At 40.7% G+C, this 19,788-nt stretch overlaps 1 protein-coding gene across 1 annotated transcript in view; it reads left to right on the top strand.

Annotated features, from left to right (window-relative positions):
* The first annotated feature begins 1,255 nt into the window (after positions 1-1,255).
* NSD2 (nuclear receptor binding SET domain protein 2) overlaps positions 1,256-19,788 on the top strand; it is a 67,258-nt gene continuing 48,725 nt past the window's right edge. Inside the window, exons 1-2 of the mRNA XM_067466932.1 lie at positions 1,256-1,370; positions 16,134-16,756. Of these exons, the coding sequence (XP_067323033.1) occupies positions 16,166-16,756 (591 nt within the window). The 5' untranslated portion in view covers positions 1,256-1,370; positions 16,134-16,165. The remainder of the gene's footprint in view (positions 1,371-16,133; positions 16,757-19,788) is intronic.

The following is a 19,788-nucleotide window of genomic DNA, read 5'->3' as shown; positions in this document are numbered from 1 at the left end:
TGTCGTCTCATCATTAAACCACAATCCAGTATCATTTTCCGTTGTTCCATTCCTGTCGTCATTACCAATTATTGCACTTCTTGTTCAATAAGAAGTGCAACGCCTTCTCGAACAGCCAAGTCTTTAGTTTCCTATCAAGGAAGGAGCCTGTCTGATGTCCACGGGAAGGGTGTTCCACAGCCAAGGAGCCACCACCGAGAAGGCCCTGTCTCTTGTCCCCGCCAGGCGTGCCTGTGAGGCAGGCGGGATCGAGAGCAGGGCCTCCCCAGACGATCTCAAAGTCCTCGTGGGCTCATAGGCCGAGATGCGGTCAGAAAGGTATCTTGGGCCGGAACCATTTAGAGCTTTATAGGCCAATGCCAGCACCTTGAATTGAGCCCGGTAGCAAATCGGCAGCCAGTGGAGCTGGTACAACAAGGGCGTTGTATGCTCCCTGCGTCCCGCTCCTGTTAGTAACATGGCTGCCGCACGCTGGACCAGTTGAAGCTTCCGGGCCGTCTTCAAGAGCAACCCCACGTAGAGAGCGTTGCAGTAGTCTAGGCGGGATGTAACCAGAGCGTGGACTACTGTGGCCAAGTCAGACTTCCCGAGGTACGAGCGCAGCTGGCGCACGAGCCTAAGCTGTGCAAATGCTCCCCTGGTCACCTGGTTATTATTATTATCTAAGTCCACACTCAGACTGTATGGAAGGGCCCCGAGTCCACACTGCCATATATTCCAGTTTAAAGCAGATAATTTGGGATTTTATTCAGCTGTATGGAAGGGGCCTGAGTCCACACTGCCATACAATCCAGCTCAAAGCAGTTGTAGGATTTTATACAGCTGTGTGGAATTGAATAGGATTTGTTGCCAGATAGCTAGCTGTGCAATATAAAGGCTGGACCAATCCTTATCGGTTTCCTTTTTTAGTAGCTGCTTGCTTGCTTGTTTTTATTAACTTTTCTTTTTGTTTTACGGTAACTTCAATAGGATGGGATGTGCTCCCAAAGAGGTGGCCAGCCAGGGCCATTTTGGCGCCCCGGCGGTCTGTGTGTGTTTGTGTGTGTGTGGAGGGGGGGGGGCATTCGGCGGCACACACATTCACACCCTTGATTGGCTGCCTCCCGTCCATCCGCCCGCGCGCAAGGCAGGGTCCGCGTGCCCGCTCGCGCTCCCTCCGGCCTGGCTCGCTGGGCGGCTGGTTTGAATGAGCCGCTCTCAGGGGTTGGGCGCCAAGGCGGCGGCAGCCAATCAGGAGGCAGGATTTTTCGCGCTGGTTTTGGCCGAAGGAGGAGGCGGAGACCAAAAGGCGGCGAGCGAGCGGAGCGTTCGGCAGCGCGGAGGGTTTGCCATCAGGGCCGGGGGATGCGAGGGCCCTCGGGGCGCCGCAGGTGAGTGCGGGGGCCTCTTTCCCGCCTCTGGGGCTCCGTGGGAAGGGGGGGCAGAGGGTGCGGGAGGGAAAGAGGGAAGGAGCCGGCCTCCCTGTCGGTGGTGCTGGGCGCGCCCTCCCGCACCCCCCTCTCTTTCTCCCGCTCGTTTCCATTGCTGCCCGCTTTTCTCCTCAGGGAGCCTTGTCGGGCTGGGAGGCCTTGGAGGGACCCCAAGGGGGGGGGGGGCTCCCTCGCGCGCAGGAGGAGGAGGAGGAAGCTGTTGCTGTTTGAACGGGAGGGAGGGAGGGGGGGATGCCGCTGTGGGAGGGAATGGCGGGGAAGCCATGTTTGATTCATTCTCTACCAAGGAGCTGGTGCTGCAGCGGAGATGCGATTCCCAGCACACTTCTGGAGGGAGGGAGGGCTTTCCTTGAGCCCCTTCCGCCCTGGGCCTGGCTCAAAGGAGGAGGGAGGCCTCCCCCTCGGAGCGCAGGGAGGAGGCGGGCAAAGCAGACCCTCGCCCCCCAAATTTCTCTTGGCAGTTTCCCTCATTAACACCTCTTTTGAAGTCGGAAACGGGGTCTCCCCACATCCCGTTCGTGTCTTGGGTACTTGTGTGTTTTCCTCTCCCCCACAGGCAGGAATTCCAGCTGCACATGGCAATTTGCATGGAAGGAGTGGCGTGCAAGGGTTTGGGATGGAGCTGTGATGGAGAAAGGGAGGAAATAACCCAGGCCACGAAGGAGACAAGCGTCCTTAAAAAACACACCGCCACCCTGCAGACTAAGCGCCCTTCCACACAGCCCTATAACCCAGAATGGTAAGGCAGATGTTGTGGGATCTTCTGCCTTGGTATTCTGGGATATAGGGCTGTGTGGGAAGGGCCCTGGGTTATCTGGGAACCCCTTCCACACAGCCCTGTATTCCAGAATATCAAGGCAGGAAATCCCACAACATCTGCTTTGAACTGGGTTCAAAGAATGGCAAAGCAGATAATCCACAATATCTGCTTTGAACAGGGACCCCATCCACACAGCTGTATAAAATCCCACATTATCTGAGTGTGGACTCGGATAACCCACTTCCAAGCAGATATTGTGGGATCTTCTGCCTTGGCATTCTGGGATATAGGGCTGTGTGGAAAGGACCTGGGTTATCTGGGGCCCCTTCCACACAAGGGGGTCCATATAACTCAGGTTCTTTCCACACAGCCCTGTATCCCAGAATATTAAGGCAGAAAATACCACAATATCTGCTTTGAATGTGGTTATCTGGGCCCCTTTCCACACAGCACTGTATCTCATAATATCAAGGCAGGAAATCCCACAACATCTGCTTTGAGCTGGGTTATCTGAGTCCACACTCTGATAATGTGGGATTTCCTGCCTTGATATCCTGGGATATAGGGCTGTGTGAAAGGGGCCTGAGTCCACACTGCCATGTATTACAGTTCAAAGCAGGTAATGTGGGATTTTCCACTTTGATATACCTTTTTTTTCTGGCTGTGTGGAAGGACCCCCAGTTCAAAGCAGAAAATAGAGGATTTATTCAGCTGTGTGGAAGGGGCCCTAGGGCTCTATAATAAAATCTCACATTATGAACTTTGAACTGGGATATATGATAGTGTGGACTCAGGGCCCTTCCACACAGCCCCATATCCCAGAATATCAAGGAAGAAAATCCCACAATATCTGCTTTGAAGTGGGTTATCTGAGTCCGCACTGTGGGATTTTCTGCCTTGATATTCTGAAAAATATCAGGCTGTATTGAAGGGCCCTGAGTTATATAGTGTGAACATGGGTCTTTTCCACACAGCTGAATAAAACCACACATCTGCTTTGAACTGAAATATATTGCAGTATGGACTCAGATAACCCACTTCAAAGCAAATATTGTGGGATTTTCTGCCATGATATTCTGGGTTATAGGGCAGTGTGGAAGGGCCCTGAGTCCACACTACCCCAGTTCAAAGTTGATAATGTGAGATTTTATTCAGCTGTGTGGAAGAGGCCTTAGGGCCTCCCACACAGCCCTATATCCCAGAATATCAATGCAGAAAATCCCACAATATCTGCTTTGAACTGGGTTATCTGAGTCCACACTCAGATAATGTGGGATTTTCTGCCTTGATATTCTGGGATAAGGGCTGTGTGGGAGGGCCCTTAGTTCTCACAGGGATATAATCCAGTTCAGTGTGGATTTTATACAGAAGGGGCCTTCATGTAAGAATTGCTTAGTGGAGAAGAGATGGGGTGTTCTTTGCTTGTCCTCTCTGCTCAGTTTAGAAACAAAGACTTTCACAGGAGGATTTCTACATAAATATGTATGGACTGAAGACTCTTGCCAGACCTCTGCTGGCTAATACTTTGTTTAGAGGTGAGGGCAGGCTACTGACTTTTGTTGGATTAAATTGATCTTTTCTGCTTGTTATAATTTCTTCTTCGTTTGTGACAAGATTTATGCAGTACAATATGGCTTAGCTGCTTTGCCATAAATATTATTATGTCTGCCATCTGTGTTGTATTTTAAAGTGTTGTCAGCCTGCCACATTTTTCTTGGATAGTTCAGCCCTATGCATGTTTACTCAGAAGTAAATCCCACCAAGTTTAATGCACTCCCCTCCTCAAAATAATTTTTCATAAAGTGCTTTAATAAGCTGGTCTGTGAATGATTGTGTGTGTGTGTGTATGGGGTGTTACTCATTCCTTTCTTAAGTCGTTCTAGAAGTGGAAAATCAACTGGATAATTTTAAAAATACAATATGATATGATTGTGTGGACTTTCAGGATGCTTGTTGACAAGAGGTGACATGATTAATTTAATAGTTATGCAAGGAATACTCAGTCATGGTTTTTCTAGTTCCTTTCTCTGAAATATAGCCTACAGTTCCTGGTATTCATAAAGTTTTCTGAATGGTGTTAGGGAGGCTTTAACAGTATTTTGTGGTCCTGCACGACAGGGAGTTGGACTGGATGGCCCTTGTGGTCTCTTCCAACTCTACGATAACTAATGCTCATCAATATGGGCACATATGGCACCCTTTCCAGGTGAAAAAGCCTTTTACCTTACCCAGAACTGAAGGGAGCTCAAATCACGCAAAAGGTAAGGTCAGGCAAGAGTTTCTGGACTCCTCATAATCAATGTCTTGTTCAAATGCACAAAAAAAGGAAACAATATTTCACCTTGGACATGGGCATGTTGATAGTTATAGAGTTGGAAGAGACCACAAGGGCCATCCAGCCCACCTCCTTGCTATGCAGGATCTCTAGAGTAGCAGAAAATAAGCTTGCCCTCTCCTCAATGTGACATCCTTTCAAATATTTAAACATATCTAGCATATCTATCATGTTCATCTCAGGCCCCTTCTACACTGCTATATAAAAACTAGATTATGTGCTTTGGATTAGATTATATGGCAATGTAGACCCATATAATCCAGTTCCAAGTAGATAATGTGGATTATATGCTTTGATAATCCGGATTATATGGCAGTGCAGAAGGGACATATGTGTTCATTTCTCCAAACTAAAGCCCCTTCAACACTGCTATATAAAATCCAGATTATATGATTTGAACTGTATTATAGGGCAGTGTAGAAGGGGCCTATATATACTGGCTTTTTGTGAAAATAATTTTGAACACACCTCTTAAAACTTGATTTTGTTCAGTCTACTCTTTTTTCCTGTGTGTATACATTTTTCACAGAAGAAAAAAAACAGTAGTTGTAGGCAGAGATATTTCATGCAAATTAGGAAATATCAACAAGAAAATAGTCTGATTGCCTTGTTCTTGATAACCTTGAGAATGGAAACTCTTATGGGAATGTTAGTAATTTCCTGCCGTGATGACTAATTCAGAATGAGTAACTTTTTGATGTGCTTCAGTTGCCTACATTGGAGACATGTTCCCAAATTCAATGTTATGCAAAAAATGATTCAAAATATTTTTAAAATTACTTTTAGGCTATGTGCCCCTGGTTCATACAAAACATAAATGATTTTCATGTTTTCACTAGGGTCTTATTTTTAAGGTGCTCATTATATACATATGTGTAAATGCAGGACCCATTTTCACTGCCATATAATACAGTGTGAAACTGCATTTTATGGTCAGTATAGTCACATGATGCAGTTCAGTGCAGTTAAACTGCATTATATGAGTCTAAACTGACTTGCATTATATGATTCCAAGCATTTTGGGCAACGGATTCTCAATCTTTGATCAATGTTACTGTATATAATTGAGGAAGTTTAAAAAAATCTTTGTTTCAGATGGTCACATATATTACTATGTCGCAAATAACTATGCTTGTCACTTGTTTTGTCAGTATCCTGTAACAAGAAACTAGGGTCCCTGCTACACTGCCATATAAAATACAGATTATCTGCATTGAACGGTATTATATGGCAGTGTAGACTCATATAATTCAGTTCAAAGCAGATAATGTGTATTATCTGATATGATAATCTGTATTATATGCCAGTGTAGAAGAGGCCTAGGTCTATTCCAGTTCCTCAGTTCTTCCCTGCCTTATTTGGAAGTGTTTTTTTTTTCTTTCCAGTGTGTCCCATGAGACAATTTAATCTATTTTTTATTTTTGTTTTGAATTTATTTCTGCTAGTATCAGTTAAGATAGTAGGTAGGTAACTGGGTTTATGTCCTGCATTGGACTGCCTTAGCTGTATCAAGATAGCATTCTTCAGTTAATTAACTGACTAACTTGTTGCTGAGCCTCTTATTCCTTGGGCTAGATGTTCTTGGCTGGGTTCTGCTTGTTTTCCCATTTTCTAGTCAATTACTTATAGGTTGTCCCTTGTCCCTTAGCCATCATTCTGGGTTAGGATATTGCAATGTTTACTCATACCCATCCTCTGCTGTAGAAGTGAGCAATAACAAAAATCTTTTTGTCTTGTCTTCATTAATTCTGCATCTCTCCTGTTGAGAATAATGGCTATCATTAATTCCTACCATATGAAAATTGTGAACTGATTTTAACTTAAGCCCTTTCTTCATTGACCATTTCACTTTGTTTGAAGCTATCTTCAAACTGTGGCAGCTAGACAACACATTCCCCGACCACCATGTGATAGAAAGCCCTTGATGTGTATCTGTACTTTGGGGTTTATGTAATCGCCATTTGGAGCCCCTTCTACACTGCCATATAAAATTTAGATTATCTGTTTTGAACTGGATTGTATGACAGTGTAGACTCAGATAATCCGGTTCAAAGCAGATAATGTGGATTATCTCCTTTTATAATCTGGATATGGCAGTGTAAAAGGGGCCTGGGCCTCAAATTCATTCAGGATTTCCTGTGTAATCATCTACTCAGTGAAACCTTCAGTACAGGTTTGAAACTGCAGTAAATGGTCAGTGTAGAAGGTGGCCTTAGTTTTAATATACAGGCAGTCTACTCCAGGAAGGGAAATTCACTTTGGAAAGAGTTACCATAGCAAAAAGGTGTCTCCACTGAAGCTTTCTCACCAATCCTTGTTTTCACAATAGGCCATTTTTTTTTACAAATCCAATTATCACAGGGACAGAAAGTGAGGTAAAATGTTTTGAATGGGCACAGTCAGCTAAACACCATAAGGGTGTTCACCCTTCTTATGCTATCCAAAGTATGCGCTCTCTCTCTCTCTCTCTCTCTCTCTCTATATATATATATACTTAGAGTGTGCTTAGATTTGCTTCATTCAGTAATCTTAGTGAGCCAAAACAAAAGGAGAAGCTGCTTCAGGAGCATCTGGAGCACCTATTTGAGGAACATTCTCTCTAATTAAATGGCCAGAACTCAATGCTATGGGATCCTGGGATTTGTAGCTTGGTGAGGCATCAGCATCAGCATTCCTTGGCAGAGAAGGCTCAAGGTCTGATGACTCCATAGCATTAAATCAAGGTAATGATAATGGATTCATTCTGCAGCAGAGATGAACCCCAAGGTTGCTGGAAGTTTTGGTGTTTTTAAGGAAGGATTTCTAAGCAGGCAGCAATTGTAATAGCTAAGTAGAAAGAGGACACATTTTGCCGCTGCACATTACATTCGGCAGCAAATCTTTTTTTAGTTTCAGGGTTTTGAAGATTGAAATGCACATTAGAGAGAGAGAGAGAGCTGGAGTTACACTTGTGAAATGTACCTGTTCTGACTTACAAACAAATTCAGCTTAAGAACAAATCTACAGAACCTATCTTGTTTATAACTTGGGGACTGCCTGTATATGTTATAATATATTTTGATAAATGTCATTAAAGACTTTTTAAGTAATTCATTAAAATCCCAATAAACTGAAAATGACAAATTTGTATTACATTGGTAAGGCACAACATTAACAAGATGTTCCAGGCGTCAGATGCAGCCCTCCAGGTGTTTTGGCCTCCCAACTCCCAGAAGCCCTAACCAGCTTGTTGAATGGTCAGGAATTCTGGGAGCGGAAGTCCAAAAGTCACAGGTTGAAGAAGCCTCTTAGACAATGCATTTGATTGACACTTAAATTTATGTTGGTAGTAAGTGAACTAGGTTTTAAACTTCAGAAAATAATTATGTAACTAATATGTACAAGTAACTTCATTATGATGTCTCCTTGTTCAAGACTGATAGAGTTTTACATATTTCAAGGCCTGCTATTCCCAAAGGTATTGCTAAAATCATTCAACTTCTGTCCTGCATCTGAAATGCTGTGAGTGACTTTTAGAGATAGAGAATTTTTAATTAGGATACTTGGACTCCTGGTGACCTTCCTGGGTCTAAAGTTTAAGTTATACTTCTTTAATGTTTACACAAAATTTCATTTTGCTATTTTAACCATCAAGTGAAATATAAAATTGCAATATATTTTGCATGTCTTTGAAGCTCCCCATTTTAAAATAGGTATTGTAATAATAGAAACATGGTCTGAAAGGACATCTGCCTTATGTTTAACTGGCTTGGGTACCTGGCGTTGCCCAGGTTATTTGAAAAAGGCATTGTTTGTTTTGGAATGAAAGGTAATATGTAGTTAATTAGTAACACATTTATTGGAAAAAAAGCCAGCACAGTGCTCTGCCTTGATGCAGGGTGAACTACAATTTCCAAACCCCTCCAGTCTGTTCAGTTGCTGATCAATTCCTCTGTGCTTGCTGTGTGTCATAGGAAAGGGTTAAGGGATAGGCAGTGGGCGGGGTCATGCAAATTACACCCAAGGAACCCTGGGATGCCCTTCTGTGGTGGAGGAAATACTTCAAATCTAGGACGACATTCTTCCCAAATGAAAGCATTTCTTGGGTGGTGGACCATAGTGTTTGGGGAGGACATTGGCAGCGTTTGGGCTACATGTTCATGGTGCTTGCTATAACCTGCAATGTCAGTTGAGGGTGTGCCTTTGGAGGCTTCTCTGGACTTGGAACTGTTGCCAAATAAATGCTGATAGGTCTTTTTGCCGTTGCTTAAATAAGTGGTTCTCAACCCGTGATGTTTGGCCTAAAACTCCCAGAAATCCCAGCCAGTTTACCAGTTGTTAGGATTTCTGGGAGTTGAAGGCCCACAGATTGAGAACCACTGGCTTAAATGGAATGTTAGTCAGTATAATTGACAAGGCTTGAAATAGAAACAACAACTTTTGTAGTACATTCATCTTTATAGCTGAATCTCTACCTATAAGAGATAGCTGTAAATCTTTCTACCTATGTAAATCATTTAAAACTTCTTTCCATATTAGATCATTATCCTTAAACAACTTTGGTTTTTAGAAGAAATGTTGATAACTAAATATTTAATGTTTTGTACAACTTGAAAACCCAATTTATTTGAGTTTTCTGTTCCATTTTTTGTCAGATTCATTGTCAACATTGTTTTTTTTTTCTTATTTAGTTTAAACCATGATTCTCTTCCATATTCTTTCAGGATAGGATTCAGACCTCTACCTGTGTTCATAGGGTTCTCTAAAAATCTCTAAGTCATCTACAAAAGCTTTCAACTTATAACTTTGTCCTTTTATTCTTATTCCTTTGATGTCTTCTCCCTTTCTTATGGTGTTGGTCAAAAACCTCTATTACCAATAAAAACAATAATGGTGAGAGTGAACAATTTTGTCTGGTCCCTTTTTGTATTTTACAAGATTTAGTCAGTTCCCCATTTACCAAATTTTGGGCACTTTGCTCATCATAAATTCATTTAACTCATCTTTGAAAATTTGGCCTAAAGTTCATCTTTTCCATTAAAGTAAAGGTAAAGGTATTCCCTGACTAAGTCTAGTTGTGTTCAACTCGGGGGTGGTGCTCATCTCCATATCTAAGCCAAAGAAGCAGGAATAATAGTAGCCCAAGGTCATGTGGTCAGCATGGACTGCGGTTACCTTCCTGCAGAAGCGGTACCTATTGATCTACGCACATTTTCATGTTTTTAAACTGCTAGGTTAGCAGGAGCTGGGCCTAACATTGGGAGCTCAACCTGCTACCCGGATTTGAACTGATAACCTTTCGGTCAGCAAGTTCAGCAGCTCAGCAGTTTAACCTGCTGTGCTACCAGGCACAGATTGCAATCTGCTTATACTTTTCAGATCTGCAGTATAAGCCGATTGCAAGTAGAATGTATGAATCTCACTATAAGGCAGAGGTTCTCAACCTATGGGTCCCCAGGTATTTTGGCCTTCAGCTCCAAGAAATCCCAGCCAATCTACCAGCTGTTAAGATTTCTGGAAACTGAAGTACAAAGCTATAGGGTCTGAGACTAGATTCTTATGAATCTGTTAAAATCTAATTCCATTCATTTAACCTACTGTGCCACCAGGGGGCTTATCTTTTCCATTACCGCCCTAAAAATGACCAAGATACATTATAAAAAGTCTTTTCTGCATCTAAGAAAAATCAGAGCTGCCGGTTTTTTATTATGGGCTACTGTTATTCCTGCTTCTTAAGTAAAAAAATGTGGAACCTGTCCCTAACTGTAATATAAAAGGGATACTCTAGACATGTATGATGCATTTGTTGTGTGACAGCATTATGATACAGGACTAAGATGCTGCTAGATGCCTTCCTGATTAGGTTTATACTAGGTTTGTGTTCCAATCTGTCCATAATTTTGCAGTAGGCTATTTTTGAAGCTTATTCAGAATACAATTCTAGATTGCCAGTTAGGACTGGTAGTATGTAATTCTCAGCGAGAACATGGTTAGAGGAAAGCAAAAGCATATTTCAGCACATTTTTGCTGCTGCTCATGGCACCAGGATATTATGGGGGTTCAGTAAATGCCTCTAGAGGGCAGTGTCCCAGAACAAGGTATTTCTCATTCTTCAGTAAAGAATGAACCTTGGAAATACACCCAGTCAGTTGTTTATTGTATTTTACCCTGGGTCATTATATAAATAAAAATGTAATGTTCATTTGTGCTATTCACAGAACTCAGAAACCACTGGGGCAATTGACACCAAATTTGGACACTATGTCCCTAACAACCCAATGTATGTTCTCCACTCAAAAAAACAACGAAAACCAAAAACAGAAAGGACTTCTAAACTGCATGTCCACAAAGGAGAAATTGCATGTCTACAGAGACTCGTGGCCATGCCCCCTCCTCCTCCTTGCGGGAAACAGCCGGCCGTTAAAGCCAGGCACACTTGCACGGCCACACACACACACAAGCGAGTGGAGGTGGAGGCTTGCCACATGCAGTCCCTTCTCTTTCCCTCCTATGTCAGGAGGGCAGTCTCCTCTTTTCCCTGTTGGAAGAGGAAAAGGCAGATGAGTGCCAGCAGCAGCTACGGAGCAAGGAAGAAGGGGGGGGGGAGGAGGCGAGGAAGGTCTACGGTGCTTGAATGAAGGACCTCCCTTCTCTCCCTCCCTTTCCTTCTTTCCCTTCTTTTCTTCTTTCCTTCTCCTTCCTTTCCTTCTTTCCCTCCTTCCCTTCCTTCCTGTCCCTCCTTCCTTCTTCCTTTCCTTCTTTTCCTCCCTCCCTCCCTTTCCTTCTTCTTTCCCTTTCTTCATTTCCTCCCCTTCATTTCCTTCCCTCCCTCCTTTCTTCATCCCCTTCTTTCTTTTCCTCCTTCCTTCCTTCTCCTCCCCAAGAAGTAACAAGAGGGAAAGAGGAAGGAAGGAGAGAAGCAGGGAGGGAAAGAAGGGAAGAAAGAAAGATAGAGAATCAAGGAAGGAGAGAAGGAAATAAAAAAGTGAAAGGAAAAAGAGAGGGAAGGAAGGAGAGAAGGAACAAAAGATAGGGAAGGAAGGAAGGATGTAACTAAAGAGCAAAGAAAGGGAGGAAAGAAACAGGTAGAAATGGAAGAAAGAAGAGAGATAGGGAAAGAAAAAGAGGGAAGGTTGGCCACAGCAACGTGTGGCGGGTACAGCTAGTAAATCAAATAAAATCCAATAAAAATATTTGTGCATCCATTCAAAAAAATCAGATTAATGAATCCCCTGCATAGGCTTTGTAAATACAGTTGGCTCTCTGTGGATTCAGCTAGCCATGGCTTGAAAATATCCCTCTTCCCATTAAAAAAACTCCCAAAAGCAAACATTGATTTTGCCACAATTTTACTATGTTGCTATATATAGTGGGATTTGAGCATCCACAGATTTTTGTATCCCCATTGTATGTGTGCCCTGGAACCAAATCCCAGTGGATATCAATGGTTTATTTGTTTGCAATAAGGTGCAATGCAAAGACTTCTCCTTGGGATTTACTAAACGTTTAGCTGAGAATCACCCATTATTTTATGATTTGAAAAGTGCAGATTGCCTGTTTACACCACTGCTCTTAATTCCTTAGTTTGTGTCTATTTCAGTTTGAAAGACCACACAGTGAGATTTGTTGACAGGAAAAACCTTTGTAGTTGTGCTTCTTGAGCTATTGGCCCCAGAAACCCACATATTTATGATTATTTTTAGTGCAGACATACATAATTGAAGAGGGTAAACTCTCTAGAACAGAGCCTACTATTCTTTACTGAGCTAAATTACAACATTTCAAAAGAAGACCTTGAGCAAAGCATGCTTCCTGATTGCTTCTTGGTTTTTTGTTTTGCTTTTGGCAGATAATGTATGGTATGAGGCTTAAAATTTAAGTGGAAGAAAATTTATCATAAAATGGTAGCCTATCATTATACCCTGACCTTTTAACACGATTTTAAAAAAGATCATAGCACATTCAAGAATGTATTTGTGTAAATACAGTGTGAAATTTGATCTTGTTAGCTATTTTATTTTGCTGTTTTGTTTTGTTATCACTGTGTTCCCAAAAGCACTGTTAAGTTGAAGAAACTGCCAGGCTTTTTTTTTCCTTTTGTAAGTGAATGGCAAAGCAAGCAATTTTTTTGCCAGGGCAAAACAACAACAAATGAACAGAAACTGGAGGAGAGAAAAGCTCACCTAGTATGTCCTGGATGAGATGACATGCCTGGATATATATAGACTCTGCTTTCATTCCAGCACTCAAAGCTATGTGAAGTATACAACTGGTTTCCTGAGGAAAATACATTTCATCCACAACCTCCCAGAGAACATTCTAGGCACTATGGATGTGGAATCCCTATATACCAACATATAACACCAGGATAGACAACAAGCTATAAAGAATACTATCGTGGATAGACAAGAAGCCATAAAGAATACTATCCTGCATGCAGCTAGAGTACACCTAACCGCCAATTTCCTTTTGCAAGTCCATGGCAGTGCAAACAACTCTGTGACTGATCTGGGATATGGAAATGATAAATGAAGACTAGAAAAAGAAAGAGTTGGGTTGAATTATATTTACAAATTCCAAATCAGTGGAGATATGAACAAATACAGTGGCTTCATGGCACACTGCCTATATTAATACAGCAGTTCTCACTACTGTACAGCTAACAAAAGAAATTTTAGAAAAAGGTTTGAACCCTGATAAACTGACTTTTAGTAAGCAGATTTCTTGCTTTCACACATCAACACTAACAAATCACTTTTATCACCTTATACAGAATTAATGCAGTATCACCACTTGAACTGCCAGGGGCTCAATGATATTGAATCACGGGAGTTGTACTTTTACAAGGTCCAAATGTTGCCAAACAGCAACTCCCATAACTCCATAGCTCCATAGCAGTGAGTTCTGGCAGCTACAATAGTGTCAAACTACATTAATTGTAAAGTGCAGATGCACCTTAAATACCAAAACTGTGTTAAACCAGTTTGATAAGCAAATTTTCTTTCAAACAAACCTTTTGGTGTAGGTTGAATATCCCTTATCCAAAATACTTGGGGCCAGAAGTGTTTTAGATTTTCCTGGATTTTATAATAGCTCTATAAATATATATGTACATGAGATATCTTGAACTGAAGTTTAAACATGAAATACATTTGTTTTGTCGAAACCTTGTTCACATAGGTTGAATATATTTATACAGTATTTTAAAATAATTTTGTGCATGAATTTTGTGTCCATTGATCTCACTCTCTTATAGGGACATTGTTGAGTTTTAGAGTATTTTGGAATTCTGGATAAGGGATACTGAATCTTTCTTGGTGGATTGAAGTGCTATAAGCATAGATGAAGAATTACTTCGGAAGAAGACAGTTTGGGATGAATGGCCATGGCACATGTAGTGATATTGCATTGCTGTGGAGATAATGAATCACTTTGATTTCTGTTCTTTTTGAATGTGGGAAAAGATCTTGAAGTACTGAACTTTAAAATCATAGTAGTATACATGTAAAGGAAAGGTATACAGAGGAGGAGCATCAGAAACATCAAATTTAGAAATAAGATGAATTTAAAACCCAAGGGGCAAAAATTCAAGGAAGTCAAAGAGAAGTACTCGATTGTAGAAATTGTTGTTAATGGACGACATAGCAAATGGAATTACATTTTAACAGATTCATAAGAATCTAGCCACACACCCTATAGTAAGATACACACATTCTACTTGCAATCTTATACTGTGTTAGTCTTGTTTGTTTCTGTTTCCATGTCCATTACCTTCACTTTCCAACAACCTTTTTCCTGTTTTCTCTTGGAGCTAACACACATTTTATGGCTCTTTGAGTCTCTAAGCATACTCAATACTAATTGGGATTTTCAGGTAGGGGGTTAACATCTTTGATGCTTTAAATATTATCTCAATTGCAGATACAGAATAGTTAGCATAGAATGTACGATGTGCATTTTTTCAAGACATCTAGACACACACAAAAAATCTGCATTCCTTTTGGCTATAACAATCAGATAAGAGCTTAATGGTAGAAGTTTGGTTTACCTTATTGTTATTGTTGTTTTTGATTTTGTTATTCAGGTGGTGGGAGTAGCAAGAAGCCATGTCCTAAATGCTACTTCTGTTTCCCTTTCTTTTGTCTTCCTTTTGACAATTCAAACTTCATTTTTAAAAAGCACAAGTAATAACACATGACAACAAAAGTTAATTATCTCACTGTTGGACCAAGGCTTTATTTCCTGGTCTTGGATGTGACAGGAGTTGGATCAAAGCAACATACAGGGTTAGTCAAAATGCATAGGCCAAACATACATACAATTGTATGTATGTTTGGCCTATGCATTTTGACTAACCCTGTATATTATTGTCAGAAATGCACCATCAAATAGTACAGTAATACAGGAGTCACCTTTGTGTTTTAGGGAAGGAATGAGATTTGAACTTCCAAGAGAGCTACTAAGTCTCCAACATTACAACAAGATGGGCTCATTTCATTTGCCAACTCTGTTTCTTATTGTTGAAATGGGAAGGGAACAGCCAGTGTGGTGTAGTGGTTTAGGTTATAGACTGTGGCTCTAGGGACCAGAGTTTGAATCCTCACTCAATCATGGCTAACTATTGGCTGACCTTGGACAAATCACACCCTGATCTTGAAAGCTAAGTAAGGTTAGCTCTGGTTAATCTTTCATTTGGCTGCCAACAGAGGCCAGGTCTTGTGGGCTATATTTCAAAGGAAGAGATTGGCAAAACCACCTCTTGCGGATTTTTTTGCCCAAGAAAATCCTATGAAATTTATGGGGTCATGAACAGATCACTTAAAGGCACCAGAACACGCACATATTTTGACTCAAAAATAAGTATAATGAAACTAGTGCTAGTGTCACAATTCTTGAAATATTTATTTTATATTTATATACAGTATTTATATACCACTTTTCTTACCCTTAGGGGGTGATAAAATGAATTGGAGTGGAATGCTTTCAAACCCAAAATTCTATTTCTGGGATGAATGGCAACTTCAGACCAGCAGCTCTATATTTTTCTGAACCCCTTTTCCTCTTAGTATTCTCCTAAATGTTGTTGGACAATGTCTCCCATCATCTCTCACCAGTACAGATAGTTTTGAAACTATGTTCTAGTTTGGTTGTAATTGGATTTGTTTCCCTTGTGGGAAAACAGTTTTCTTTGAGATAGTACAGTGAAGATTTAATTTGGTAAAGTAATGCCAAATTTGTTAATTTGAGGATTTAAGTCTTCCCTCTGGAGCAGCGCCATAGCTTGGGGGGGGGGGGGGGTTAAAAGTTCAACCCTGCCCTGAAATGTGTCCAGTTAAAAGAGAAATCTGATTTATTCATAACTTGGTTAACCAGATAAAATTCTTGAGTAAACCAGGGTAGAATCCTTAACCCACCCACCCACTCCTGACTACGGCTTTGCCCTGGAGCAATATTGTGTTCAGTTGCACCAGTTCAATATCCGATTTTATTACTCTAGAAGTGGAATGTGGTTTGGGTGAATTTCTGACAAGTGTTTTCTAAACTACCTTAAAGAGGGATACCCTGAGCACTGCAGAAAACACTGCTAATATTATGGCTCCAATTTATTTCCTTGTTTTTCTTTTAATAGAGCAACATCAAATTGGAAATCTCTTTAATTGAATGGATTTCAAAAGTGGTTCTCTGCTGTTAACCAAAAAAAGTGGCAATCACATCAAAATGAAGCAAGTACCAGAAATCCTTGGAAATGCTACAGTAAAAACACAGAATTGTGAAGTGAACCGGGACTGTTCTGTCTACCTGGGCAAAACACATCTTTCTACCACACTACAGGAGGATGTTATGCCAAAGTATAACGGCCATGATGCTCTTCCATTCATCCCAGCAGACAAACTGAAAGATCTCACTTCTTGTGTATTTAATGGAGAATCAGAAACACAAGATAGCAAGCTGCATTTTGAATCTCGGGATATAAAAGAAGCAGGAACCCCACCTCACACTACACCTGTCAAGAACGGCTCCCCAGAGATTAAATTGAAAATCACAAAGACTTACATGAATGGAAAACCTCTGTTTGAATCTTCAATTTGTGGTGATAATGGAATGGAAGTTCCTCAGGTTGAAGAAAGCGAGAAAAAGACATCAAACAAGGAGAGGAGAAACAGAAAAAGAAGCAACAAATATGACTCTGTACTTGAACAAGAATTTGTTGAAGCATCATCTGTGTCAAATGCGTCTAGTCCCTCTGAGAAGGTACCAAGTAACTTTACTGACTAGTAATTGTGACATTGTAGCTCATGTAGGTTAACCTTACTAAAATTTTAAGCAAAGTTATTTGCACAGATTATATATCCGAAAGTTCTCCATTCTTTAACCTATTAATAGGTGAAGGAGATAATGCTGTGACTGTAGGTGTCTATTCTCCGTTTCACTTCCCTAACTTTCATTTATCTTCTCACATTTTTCTGTTTTCCATTCCCTTTGTTCTCCTTTGGTAGCTCATCCACTGCTTCCTCTCTATAACCAGATCCTTCCCTCTGCTTCCATTTTTTTCTCCTTCCTAGAAGCTGGAGATAGAACAATGGACAGAGCATTCTTTTTTACTTAGTGAGATGATAGTTTAAATTACAGTATTTGTTTCTCTACTTCATGGATGTCTCCAAAAACTATGCAGTCACTTCCTTCCTTCCCACCTGCTATGTAGTGATTTATGAGGGAGGCAGAGTGAGGAGGAAGAAGGTAAAGTGAAGTTTAGCTATTGTCAGTATCATACCTAGATCCTCCTGATCCAGCTTCTTAGGACTTCTTCATTCCATTATTTACTTTACATAATGCTCTCTAATGCATAGTCGCGATGTTGGCTGTTTCTGTTTGGTGTTACTGTCACCTTGTCACATTTCTCATTCCCTCACCATCACCTCTGTCCCTGTTGATATGCCATGTTTACTAAGCATGCTTTGTTTGCATGACGTTGTTTGGAGTTGACCTCCCCACTAGATTTATTTGAGGTTTTTAAAAATGTAATTTCTATAAACTTGTGGAAGTTCATGTAGCGTTATTTATTTATTTATTTAGTGTACTTCTACCCCGCACTTCTCAACCCCCGAGGGGGGACTCAGGGTGGCTTACAAAAAGGCACAATTCGATGCCTACACAATAATACAAATAAACGTGTAAAACAGCAATTAAAACGATTAAGACAGTTAAAACAATCAATATATATCACAGTCAATAAATTTTGCTGCCCCTAGTTCCGTATTGGCTTTTGAAATTTGGAAACAAGTAGAAAGCAACTTCTTAGTTATTTCAAAAAAGCCCAGAGTCTTTGTGCTGGCCTAGGCATTTACCATTTTTAATTATTTCCTTTAAAAAAATCTTACACTAGTCTGTTAAAAGAGGGTCATACCGTATTAATATTAGAAATTATTGTTGTGTATCCTCAAGTAATTTTTATAGTGTCCCAAAGGTGAACCTATAATCGGTTTTTCTTGGCAGAAATAGTGCAAAATGTGTTTGCCATTGAGTTCTACTGAGGCTAAGTAAGTATGACTTGTTCAAGCTCATCTAGTGCGTTTCCATGACTGAATGGAGATTTGAATCCTAGTCTTTCAGTGTTGTAGTCCAACACTTAGACTTCTACATTATTCTGGCTCTCTATCATAATATATGTAAGGAGTATTGTTGATTTTTTTTAAAGCCTGGGACATTAAAATACAATCTCAGCCCATCATTTTTTTGGGAACATGCTAGAATTTTAAATCCCTGTTACGTCATGTGATTAGACAAGAAATGTTTAACTTTAGGAATGGCTGTTAAATGATTCATTTGTCTTACCTCATCCTCACACAATCATAGAGTTAGTAGAGACCACAAGGGCCAATTGCCATGCAGGAACACACAACCAAAGCATCCTTGATAGATGGCCATCCAAGCTCTGTTTAAAAATCTTTGGAGAAGGAGGATTTTGAGAAGTCCATATTGACTGCTAGTGAGCACCCATCTTGTATCTGTGCATTTGATTTCATGTTCAACTTGTCCACCGAGACGCCAAGATCTTTTTCACATGAACTGTTGTCGAACCAGATATCACTTATCCTGTGTCTGTGAATTTCATTTTTTCCTGACTAATTCTACATTTCTCCTTGTTGAAATTCATTTTGTTAGTTTTGGCCCATCTCTCTAATCTGTTAAGTTCATTTTGCCTTCCGGAGTATTAGCTAGCCCTCTCAATTTGGTGTCATCTGCAAACTTGATAATCCTGCCATCTAAACCTTCATCCAAGTCATTAAAAAAGATGTTGAGCAGCACTGGACACATGACAGAACACTACAGCACCCCACTGTTCACTTCTTTCCAGGATAAAGAGGGACCATTGGTGTATGCTCTTTGGATTTGATTGCTTAACCAATTACAGATCCACCTAACAGTAGTATTATCTACTCTAGCCCACATTTTACTAGGTTTTTTTGCAAGAAGATCATAGAGGACCTTGTCAAACGCCTTACTGAAATCAAGATATGCAACATCCACAGCATTCCCTACATCTACCAAGCTTGTAACTTTTGGGGTTTTTCTACAAAAAAGATTAGATTACTCTGGCAAGGACTTGTTTTTGAGAAATCTATGTTGAATTTTAGTGATCACAGCATTCTTTTCTAAGTGATTATATGCTGCCTTCTTAATGATCTGCTCCAGAATCTTTCCTGGTATTGATGTCAAGCTGGCTGGACAGTATTGTTTGGGTCCTTCTTTTTCCCCTTTTTGAAGAGAGGGACAACATTTGCCCTCTTCCAATCTGCTCGGACTTCTCCCGTTCTCAGAGGATTCTCAAAGACTCTCATCAGTGGCTCTGAAATTAACTTTGCCAGTTCTTTCAATACACTTCAATGTAGTTTATCTTACCCTGGAAACTTAAATTAGTTTAGAGCAGGGGTCCTCAAACTACGGTCCGCGGACTGGATACGGCCCTCCAACATAATTTACCCGGCCCACGCTCAGGGTCAACCTAAATCTGAAACGACTTGAAAGCACATAACAACAACAACAATCCTATCTCATCATCCAAAAGCAGGCCCACACTTCTAATTCAAATACTCATAAGTTTGTATTTGTTAAAATTGTTCTTCATTTTAATTATTGTATTGTTTTTAAAGAGTTTTTCGCACTACAGATATGTGCAGTGTGCGTAGGAATTCATTCATGTTTTTTTCAAATTATAATCTGGCCCTCCAACAGTTTGAGGGACTATGACCTGGCCCTCTGTTTAAAGAGTTTGAGGACCCCTG

The sequence above is a fragment of the Anolis sagrei genome, chromosome 3 (genome assembly GCF_037176765.1).
Source record: "Anolis sagrei isolate rAnoSag1 chromosome 3, rAnoSag1.mat, whole genome shotgun sequence".
Taxonomy (NCBI): Eukaryota; Metazoa; Chordata; class Lepidosauria; order Squamata; family Dactyloidae; genus Anolis; species Anolis sagrei.
The sequence above is the reverse complement of the archived record's forward strand: the minus strand, read 5'-3'. Positions and strand labels throughout refer to the sequence as shown.